The sequence below is a fragment of the Myiozetetes cayanensis genome, unplaced genomic scaffold, assembly GCF_022539395.1.
Source record: "Myiozetetes cayanensis isolate MyiCay16 unplaced genomic scaffold, myiCay2020 scf151, whole genome shotgun sequence".
NCBI lineage: Eukaryota > Metazoa > Chordata > Aves > Passeriformes > Tyrannidae > Myiozetetes > Myiozetetes cayanensis.
In genome coordinates, this window is record NW_026087171.1 from 75,305 (window position 1) to 86,983 (window position 11,679).

General features: G+C 43.4%; 1 protein-coding gene across 1 annotated transcript; it reads left to right on the forward strand.

Annotated features, from left to right (window-relative positions):
• The first annotated feature begins 1,775 nt into the window (after positions 1–1,775).
• LOC126637600 (uncharacterized) lies at positions 1,776–10,725 on the forward strand. Its single transcript, XM_050310973.1, has 3 exons — positions 1,776–2,401; positions 9,012–10,627; positions 10,678–10,725. Exons 1-3 carry the CDS (start codon positions 2,065–2,067, stop codon positions 10,723–10,725), a joined length of 2,001 nt encoding a protein of 666 aa, XP_050166930.1. The 5' UTR covers positions 1,776–2,064.
• The last annotated feature ends 954 nt before the right edge of the window (positions 10,726–11,679 follow it).

The following is an 11,679-nucleotide window of genomic DNA, read 5'->3' on the forward strand; positions in this document are numbered from 1 at the left end:
GTATTTTATTCAGTTTATTTTATTCTCTATATTTCATCCTAGTTACACCGGGCAGGTGTAAAGAAGACCCCCCGGTGAGGTTCTTCCCGGCTGTTTTTTGGAGTCACCCCCAGGGCCTCAGTGCCGAGCAAGGCTCTTGGTTTGGTTTCATTGGGTTTACGGATTTGTTGGATTCTGGTATTTATATGTATCTTGTATTTATTTTCTTGTTGTTATGTGTTTATTTCTACAGCTTATTTATTCCTTGTTTGTCTATATATTTTATTTATTTATCTGTTTCTTTAATAGTATTTATTTTTATCTATTAATTATTTGTTTCTTTATTTCTATAATTTATTTGGTTGTTTTATATAATTTTGTCAAGTCATTTAGTTGCTTGTTTAATTTATTTATTAGCGCTTATAATTAATCTATTTTTAAAATTTCAATTGTGTATAATGTTTCAATTGTTTTATAATTTTCATTTTTTATGTAATTTTATTTAATCATATAATTTTATTGATTAGCATATATAATTTCATTCATCTGTTTATATAAGTTCGTTTATTTGTTTATATCATTATATTATATTTGTTTATATAATTTAATGTTCTTGTATCTAATTATGTGTTCTATAATTTTAAATATTTATTTATGTAATTTTATTAATTTGGTAATATTTTATTTATTAACATCTATAATTCAATTAATTTTTATATAATTTGATTTTGTTTATTATTTTTATATGTCTACATAGTTTTATTTAATTGTTTAATTGAAACTGTTACCACATTTAATTTTATTTAATTGATTTTAGTTATTTGTTTATATAATTTTAATTATTAGGGTATATAATTTGATTTATTCAATTATATAATTTGATTTATCAGCATAAATAATCTAATGTCTTTGTTTAAATAACTTATTTATATAAGCTGTTTTATCTGTTTATATAATTTGATTGAATTGTATGTATATAATTTTGTTTCTTTGAATATATAATTTTATTTACTTCCTTAAATAATTTTATATATTTGTTTAATTTTTACCGTTAGTTTATCTTTCATTTCTTTATTTACTTGTAATTCTTTTTATATAACTTTAATTATTAGCATATATAACTTCATCTATTAATTTATATAATTTGATTTATTAGCATATATTATCTGATTTCTTTGTTGATATAATTTTAATTATTTGTTTATTTAATTAATTTCTGTAATTTGATTTATTTATTTCTATAATTAGTTTTATCCATTTATATAATTTTATTTAATTACATTTAGTAGTTTTAAGACTAGGCCTTCCTTGGTGACCAGGTTGTAACCAAGGAACCAAGGCCATGTTCCCAGTATTCCATACGATTTTTTACTTAAGCAAGAGTATAAATAAGAAGAGAGAGGAAACTCTCGTTCTCTTTCTTCCGGTGGACCGAAGGCGAAGGTAGCTTTGCTGTCGCTCTACCCGGGCGAGGGAGTGAGGTCTAGCGCATCTGGTTGGCCTTGAGAGGCAGAGAGTGCCGACGGTTGTGTGGTGCGGTTCGCTATCTCTGGAGGGAAGTATTTGCATTGTATCCCTTTTAATCCCTTTTTATTCCTTTTTCCTTTTCCCTTTCCCTTCCCTTTTCCCCTTTGGGGGGTTCCCTGTATATAATTTTCTTTGTATATATATATATATATATATATATATATAAATCTTCCACTTAAAATTCAGTTCGGTTTGGGTTCTTTTGATTTTCTTTTTCGTGATCTTTTCGGTCAATTACACGAAAGTGAGAGAGAGGGGGAAGGCTTTGTCCCTGAGGTGCGGGCACTTGGCTGGGAGCCAAGTCCAACCTGGGACATTTTTGGAGGTTCCACCGAGATAACCAGGAGGTTGTTTTGGTAACAATTTCTGGGCAGGTGGCCAAGTTCTGCCAAACATTGACTTTGTTTGGGAACAGTACCGGGATCGCAGCCAAGAGGGATTTGTTTATATAAATATACCTCTTGTATAAGAACATTGAGGACAACTATATAAATAATAGCCACTTTCTTAATTTTTAATGTACTTTTGGCAGCTTTTGCACCTGTTTTAGGTTACTACATGTGGGACAATCCAAATCCAACAGTGTTCAATTGGCGAGACATCTGGGAAAGGTATTCTTCCTATCTTGATGTTAAACGCTGGATCCTAGAAATTCCCAAACTGACTGTTGCCTCCAATGATTATCTAAATTGTGTAGCAACAATTTGGTTTATGATGAATGTGATGAACATGCTATTTAAAATTGGAAGGATTGTGTTACACTGGTTCCCTTGTTGTAGGAAAGGCCGTACCTCAAAGGGGTTAGCTGGAGCTTTGGAAAGGGGCTTGAAAAGGGCAGTTCCTGGTTGGAAAGGAGCATGGGAAGAGTTTGGTAAATGGATCGGGCGCTTGGCACCTCCCATTACTTGGGACTTGACGGCAGCACAGGCCTTTGATCCTAATGAGATAACCCATCGTTTAATGGAAGGTTGTCTTACATATAAGGATCCAAATACCCAAATCTCTGCTCTATGCTGGGGCCTGGCTAGTACTTATCGAGCCACTGTAGATCATGTTCAAAAGGCTAAGGTGGAGACAGGGACACAAACTATGCCAGTCAGAATGGAGTCCACCAAGACCAGAGTCCAGATGCCTCTTGAAGCCAGCACAGTTTAGACCAAACCTGCTGACACTGGAGTTCCAATTATGGACTTTATTAACATGGGAACTCCAGCCACTTCTATGACCAAGACTGGGGCCCACACCAAAGATCCTGAAATCACTATTGCCCCCATAACAAAAAAGAAGATGTGGATAAGGGATGATGCAGGGTCCACAAGCCTAGCCCCACGACTGAGGCGTGTAACTGAAGAAGAAGAAGAACTAGCTGTGAGAGAAGGAGCACGTCCCAAGGAATTAGGGGCGCGTCCAAAAGAGAGGGAGATGTGACCGAAGGAAGAAGGGGCAGCAGCTCAGATGCCTGATGGAACACAAAAGCCAAGGAGAGTGTTGACACCTGAATACACTCTTCTTGACTGTTCCACAGAAGAGATGGAGAACTATCTGAAATCCTCATCCCAGGGTCCAGAGGACTACTCGTTACCTCCACCCGCGAGAAGCCCATCCAGGCACCGTGCTCGGTCCCCATCTCCACAAGCCAGAAAACCATCCCTGCAGCAGACACAGCCCCCACCTCAACCTCCACAACACAGAAGCCCATCCCCGAGGCATGTTCCGTTTCCACCTCCACGTGAGAGAGGCAGAGTGGAAACAGTTCCACACAGATACGTCAAAAGAGAAGTGGAAATGGATAGGAGGGATGTCCATCCAGAAGCGGGAGTTGTGAGAACATCAGAAGTATTACGATCATTGACGCCAGCAGAGCTCCGGGATTTGAGAAAAGATTATAGTCGCCGGCCTGGTGAGCGGATTCTAACCTGGCTGGTAAGATGCTGGGATAATGGAGCTAGAAGCCACATGCTGGAAGGTCACGCAGCACAGCAGTTGGGATCCCTGGCTCGAGACCGTGAGATTGAACAAGGAATTGCACGAGAGCCATATAGTCATAGTCTCTGGCTTAGGATCCTTAATGCTGTGAGAGAGAGATATCCATTTAAAGAGTACTTAACAAGTTCTCCAGGAAAATGGACAACTGCAGAAGAAGGTATTCAATATCTACGGGAACTGGCCATGCTTGAACTCATCTTTAGTAATCCGGATTATTATGATATCTTAGACCCTGCGAGTCTCCCATGTACCAATCCAATGTGGAGAAAAGTAATTAAAGGTGCCCCTGCACAATACATCAACTGCCTAATTTCAGCATTCCATCCAAAGTTAGATGAACCAGATGTAGAAACAATGTGTCAATGGATACAGAGCATAGCGGAGAATTTCGAAGATCTGTCCAATGTTCGACGTCAACCCATCCGCTCTAAGGGAAAAATGGAAGGAGATTATGAATATTCCAATTATGAAGATGACTACGAAGACAGAGATGACAACGTTTCCCGAGACTACAGAGACACACCAGTAAAGTGATCTAGACCACGAGCTCGACCTCAATCTCGATCTTGGTCCAGATCTCGGTCAACAACTCCTCCCCCTACACACAGAAGGAAGGGCCCTAAACGCGAATCACGTAATCAGCTGTGGTCCTACCTGTGCAAACAGGGAGAGAACATGAAGAAATAGGATGGACAACCCACTTCCAAACTTCAGGCTAGAGTGAAAGAACTGAAGCAGAAGGAAGCCAATAAAAAACTTGTCTTTGTAGTTGATGCGGATTTTGTGGAAAAGCAATTGCGATCTCCAAAACACAAGAAGGTTGAAGTCCACTTTTCTGACAAGAAGACCACTGGTGGAGCAAAGAGGATATCTGACACTGAATGCTCTGACAAGGACCAATAGAGGGGCCCTGCCTTCTGCCAGGAGAAGGAAAGGGACCAGAAGGATAATCGGGTTTACTGGGCTGTGTGGGTTCGATGGCCTGGCACATCGGATCCACAGAGATACCGGGCTTTGATAGATATCGGTGCCCAGTGTACATTAATGCCGTCTGAACACAAGACTATGGAGACTGTGTCTATTTCTGGAGTGACAGGAGGGTCGCAAGAGTTGTCAGTGGTAGAGACCGAAGTAAGCTTGACTGGAGACCAATGGGAAAAGCATCCCATTGTGACAGGGCCAGAAACCCCCTGTATCATTGGTATTGATTACCTGAGAAGAGGATACTTCAAAGACCCGAAGGGGTACCGATGGGCTTTCGGTGTAGCCATGGTGACTGAGGAGAAATCCAAGCAATTGTCTGCCCTGCCTGGTCTCTCAGAAGATCCTTCTGTTGTAGGATTCCTGCAAGTCGATGATCAACAAGTGCCAATAGCCACTTCAACAGTGCATAGGCGACAATACCGAACCAATCGAGATATTGTGATCCCTATTCATAAGATGATTAGGAAGTTGGAGAGTCAAGGGATAGTCAGTAAGACTCACTCACCCTTCAACAGCCCCATTTGGCCTGTACGTAAATCCGATGGCAAATGGAGATTGACAGTGGACTATCGTGGTTTGAATGAAGTCACACCGCCATTGAGTGCTGCTGTGCCAGACATGTTGAAACTCCAATATGAGCTGGAGTCCAAGACAGCAAAGTAGTATGCTACCATTAACATAGCAAATGCCTTTTTCTCCATTCCCTTGGCAGAAGAGTGCAGGCCACAGTTTGCTTTCACGTGGAGGGGCGTGCAATACACCTGGAATCGACTGCCCCAGGGGTGGAAACACAGTCCCACCATCTGTCATGGGTTGATTCAAGCTGTACTGGAGAAGGGTGAGGCCCCAGAACACATACAATACATTGACGACATCATTGTATGGGGGAACACAGCAAAGGAAGTTTTCGACAAAGGAGAGAAGATTATCCAGATTCTCCTCAAAGCCGGTTTTACCATTAAGAAGAACAAGGTCAAGGGGCCTGCCAGAGAGATCCAGTTCTTAGGGGTGAAATGGCAAGATGGAAGGCGCCAGATTCCAACCGATGTCATCAATAAAATTGTAACAATGGCTCCACCGACAAATAAAAAGGAAACCCAAACTTTTCTGGGAGCCATAGGCTTCTGGAGGATGCACATCCCAGAGTACAGTCAAATTGTGAACCCTCTTTATTTTGTGACCCGTAAAAAGAATGATTCCTGCTGAACAACAGCAGGCTTTCAGGCAGATCAAACAAAAGATTACACATGCCGTGGCTCTTGGACCAGTTAGGATGGGGCCAGATGTAAAGAATGTACTTTACACTGCATGTGGAGATAACGGTCCCTCCTGGAGCCTCTGGCAAAAGGTGCCTGGTGAAACACGAGGGCGACCACTTGGCTTCTGGAGTCGAAATTACAGAGAATCTGAAGCCAACTACACCCCTATGAAGAAGGAAATACTAGCGGCATATGAAGGCATACAAGCAGCTTCTGAAGTGATTGGCACTGAAGCACAGCTCTTCCTGGCACCCCGACTACCGGTGCTGAGTTGGATGTTCAAAGGGAAAGTGCCTCCTACGCATCATGCTAACAATGCCACATGGAGCAAGTGGATTGCTTTGATTACGCAACGTGTCCAAATTGGAAACTCGAATCACCCCGAAATTTTGGAAATCATAACTAATTGGCCCGAAGGTGGAAACTTCAGTCTGGCAGATGAAGAAGAAGAAGAACCAGTGAGTCGAGCTGAAGAAGCTCCGCCATATAATCAACTGCTGGATGAAGAGACGCGTTATGCTCTTTTCACTGACGGTTCTTACCGTATTATAGGAGGGAACCGAAAGTGGAAAGCAGCTGTTTGGAGTCCCACCCGACAAGTCGTGGAGGCCACTGAAGGTAAAGGCGAATCGAGTCAGTTTGCAGAACTCAGAGCCATCCAATTGGCCCTAGACATCGCAGAGAGAGAAGGATGGCCAAGGCTCTACCTCTATACCGACTCATGGATGATAGCCAATGCCCTATGGGGATGCCTAGAGCGATAGAAAAACATGAGTTGGAAGCGTAGAGGAAGACCTATATGGGCTGCTGATTTGTGGCAGGACATTGCTTCTAGAGTAAAGAAACTAAATGTGAAAGTCTGCCATGTAGATACCCATGTACCTAAGAGTCGAACCAACGAAGAACATCATAACAACAGACAAGTGGACAGAGCTGCACAAATTGAAGTGTCACAAATAAACCTGGACTGACAACATAAAGGAGAGTTGTTCCTAACCAGATGGGCCCATGATGCTTCAGGTCATCAGGGCCGAGATGCCACCTACCGATGGGCACAAGACGGAGGGGTGGATTTAACCATAGACACTATTTCCCAGGTTATCCATGACTGTGAAACCTGTGCTGCTATCAAGCAGGCAAGAAGATTGAAGCCCCTATGGTATGGTGAACGCTGGGACAAGTATAGATACGGAGAAGCATGGCAGGTCAATTATATCACATTGCCACAGACCCGCCAGGGTAAGCATTATGTGCTTACCATGATGGAAGCAACCACTGGATGGTTGGAGACATATTCAGTACCCCATGCAACAGCCCGGAATACCATTCTGGGTCTTGAAAAGCAGGTCTTATGGAGACATGGCACTCCAGAGCGAATTGAGTCAGATAATGGGACTCATTTCAAGAATAATCTAGTAGCCACGTGGGCACGGGAGCATGGTATTGAATGGGTCTATCACATTCCATATCATACACCTGCTGCTGGAAAAATTGAAAAGTATAATGGACTGTTAAAAACAACTTTAAAAACACTATGTAAAGGAAAATTTAAGAACTGAAATAAGCACCTAGCCAAGGCCACCTGGTTGGTAAATACTAGAGGCTCTGTCAATCGAGCTGGCCCTGCCCAAGCAGAATCCCTCCACACTGTAAATGGAGACAAAGTTCCAGTGATTCACCTGAGAGGTATGTTGGGTAAAACTGTTTGAGTTACCCCTACCTCGGGCGAGGACAAACCCATTCGTGGAGTTGTTTTTACTCAAGGGCCAGGGTACACCTGGTGGGTGATGAGGAAGGATGGAAAGATACAGTGTGTGCCTCAAGAAAATTTATCCTTGGGGAAAAACTAACTTTGTACTTTAAATTGTTTTACAGAAGACCAGTCACCAAATAAGAGAGACCTGACCAAAGCTGATACCGGTATCTGACGATGAGACAGTGAACCAGTCCTAAACCTGAACTGTGATTGTAACCAAAGTGCCAAGGATCTGAACTGAACTACTGTTGATGATGGATGCCGATCTTCCACCACAAGACAACTACTCCAAAGGACTATATATATATATAAATATGTGTATATATGCGCAGGATATAAGCAAATACATGACATATAAGTGTTACGTAAAAATAGTATGGAATAAAGGGTGGAGAATGTAGTAGTTTTAAGACTAGGCCTTCCTTGGTGACCAGGTTGTAACCAAGGAACCAAGGCCATGTTCCCAGTATTCCATACGATTTTTACGTAAGCAAGAGTATAAATAAGAAGAGAGAGGAAACTCTCTCTCTCTTTCTTCCGGTGGACCGAAGGCGAAGGTAGCTTTGCTGTCGCTCTGCCCGGGCGAGGGAGTGAGGCCTAGCGCATCTGGTTGGCCTTGAGAGGCAGAGAGTGCCGGCGGTTGTGTGGTGTGGTTCGCTATCTCTGGAGGGAAGTATTTGCATTATATCCCTTTTAATTCCTTTTCCCTTTTCCCTTTCCCTTCCCTTTTCCCCTTTGGGGGGTTCCCTGTATATAATTTTCTTTGTATATATATATATATATATATATAAATCTTCCACTTAAAATTCAGTTCGGTTTGGGTTCTTTTGATTTTCTTTTTCGTGATCTTTTCGGTCAATTACACGAGAGTGAGAGGGAGGGGGAAGGCTTTGTCCCTGAGGTCCAGGCACTTGGCTGGGAGCCAAGTCCAACCTGGGACATTTTTGGAGGTTCCACCGAGATAACCAGGAGGTTGTTTTGGTAACAATTTCTGGGCAGGTGGCCAAGTTCTGCCAAACATTGACTTTGTTTGGGAACAGTACCGGGATCGCAGCCAAGAGGGATTTGTTTATATAAATATACCTCTTGTTTAAGAACATTGAGGACAACTATATAAATAATGGCCACTTTCTTAATTTTTAATGTACTTTTGGCAGCTTTTGCACCTGTTTTAGGCTACTACATGTGGGACAATCCAAATCCAACAGTGTTCAATTGGCGAGACATCTGGGAAAGGTATTCTTCCTATCTTGATGTTAAACGCTGGATCCTAGAAATTCCCAAACTGACTGTTGCCTCCAATGATTATCTAAATTGTGTGGCAACAATTTGGTTTATGATGAATGTGATGAACATGCTATTTAAAATTGGAAGGATTGTGTTACGCTGGTTCCCTTGTTGTAGGAAAGGCCGTACCTCAAAGGGGTTAGCTGGAGCTTTGGAAAGGGGCTTGGAAAGGGCAGTTCCTGGTTGGCAAGGAGCATGGGAAGAGTTTGGTAAATGGATCGGGCGCTTGGCACCTCCCATTACTTGGGACTTCACGGCAGCACAGGCCTTTGATCCTAATGAGATAACCCATCGTTTAATGGAAGGTTGTCTTACATATAAGGATCCAAATACCCAAATCTCTGCTCTATGCTGGGGCCTGGCTAGTGCTTATCGAGCCGCTGTAGATCATGTTCAGAAGGCTAAGGCGGAGACAGGGACACAAACTATGCCAGTCAGAATGGAGTCCACCAAGACCAGAGTCCAGATGCCACTTGAAGCCAGCACAGCTTGGACCAAACCTGCTGACACTGGAGTTCCAATTATGGACTTTATTAACATGGGAACTCCAGCCACTTCTATGACCAAGACTGGGGCCCACACCAAAGATCCTGAAATCACTATTGCCCCCATAACAAAAAAGAAGATGTGGATAAGGGATGATGCAGGGTCCACAAGCCTAGCCCCACGACTGAGGCGTGTAACTGAAGAAGAAGAAGAACTAGCTGTGAGAGAAGGAGCACGTCCCAAGGAATTAGGGGCACGTCCAAAAGAGAGGGTGACGCGTCCGAAGGAAGAAGGGGCAGCAGCTCAGATGCCTGATGGAACACAAAAGCCAAGGAGAGTGTTGACACCTGAATACACTCTTCTTGACTGTTCCACAGAAGAGATGGAGGACTATCTGAAATCCTCATCCCAGGGTCCAGAGGACTACTCGTTACCTCCACCCGCGAGAAGCCCATCCAGGCACCGTGCTCGGTCCCCATCTCCACAAGCCAGAAAACCATCCCTGCAGCAGACACAGCCCCCGCCTCAACCTCCACAACACAGAAGCCCATCCCCGAGGCATGTTCCGTTTCCACCTCCACGTGAGAGAGGCAGAGTGGAAACAGTTCCACACAGATACATCAAAAGAGAAGTGGAAATGGATAGGAGGGATGTCCATCCAGAAGCGGGAGTCGTGAGAACATCGGAAGTATTACGATCATTGACCCCAGCAGAGCTCCGGGATTTGAGAAAAGATTATAGTCGCCGGCCTGGTGAGCGGATTCTAACCTGGCTGGTAAGATGTTGGGATAATGGAGCTAGAAGCCACATGCTGGAAGGTCACGAAGCACAGCAGTTGGGATCCCTGGCTCGAGACCGTGAGATTGAACAAGGAATTGCACGAGAACCATATAGTCATAGTCTCTGGCTTAGGATCCTTAATGCTGTGAGAGAGAGATATCCATTTAAAGAGTACTTAACAAGTTCTCCAGGAAAATGGACAACTGCAGAAGAAGGTATTCAATATCTACGGGAACTGGCCATGCTTGAACTCATCTTTAGTAATCCGGACTATTATGATATCTTAGACCCTGCGAGTCTCCCATGTACCAATCCAATGTGGAGAAAAGTAATTAAAGGTGCCCCTGCTCAATACATCAACTGCCTAATTTCAGCATTCCATCCAAAGTTAGATGAACCAGATGTAGAAACAATGTGTCAATGGATACAGAGCATAGTGGAAAATTTCGAAGATCTGTCTGATGTCCGACGTAAACCCATCCGCTCTAAGGGAAGAATGGAAGGAGATTATGAATATTCCAATTATGAGGATGACTACGAAGACAGAGATGACAGAGTTTCCCAAGACTACAGAGACACACAAGTAAAGCGATCTAGACCACGAGCTCGACCTCAATCTCGATCTTGGTCCAGATCTCGGTCAACAACTCCTCCCCCTACACACAGAAGGAAGGACCCTAAAGGCGAATCACGTAATCAGCTGTGGTCCTACCTGTGCAAACAGGGAGAGAACATGAAGAAATGGGATAGACAACCCACTTCCAAACTTCAGGCTAGAGTGAAAGAACTGAAGCAGAAGGAAGCCAATAAAAAACTTGTCTTTGTAGTTGATGCGAATTTTGTGGAAAAACAATTGCAATCTCCAAAACACAAGAAGGCTGAACTCCACTTCCTTGACAACAAGAAGGCCGCTGGTGGAACAAAAAAGATATCTGACACTGAATGCTCTGACAAGGACCAATAGAGGGGCCCTGCCTTCTGCCAGGAGAAGGAAAGGGACCAGAAGGATAATCGGGTTTACTGGGCTGTGTGGGTTCGATGGCCTGGCACATCGGATCCACAGAGATACCGGGCTTTGATAGATACCGGTGCCCAGTGTACACTAATGCCGTCTGAACATAAGACTATGGAGACTGTGTCTATTTCTGGAGTGACAGGAGGGTCGCAAGAGTTGTCAGTGGTAGAGGCCGAAGTAAACTTGACTGGAGACCAATGGGAAAAGTATCCCATTGTGACAGGGCCAGAAGCCCCCTGTATCCTTGGTATTGATTACCTGAGAAGAGGATACTTCAAGGACCCGAAGGGGTACCGATGGGCTTTCGGTGTAGCCACGGTGACTGAGGAAAAATCCAAGCAATTGTCTGCCCTGCCTGGTCTCTCAGAAGATCCTTCTGTTGTAGGATTCCTGCAAGTCGATGATCAACAAGTGCCAATAGCCACTTCAACAGTGCATAGGCGACAATACCGAACCAATCGAGATATTGTGATCCCTATTCATAAGATGATTAGGAAGTTGGAGAGTCAAGGGATAGTCAGTAAGACTCACTCACCCTTCAACAGCCCCATTTGGCCTGTACGTAAATCCGATGGCAAATGGAGATTGACAGTGGACTATCGTGGTTTGAATGAAGTCAC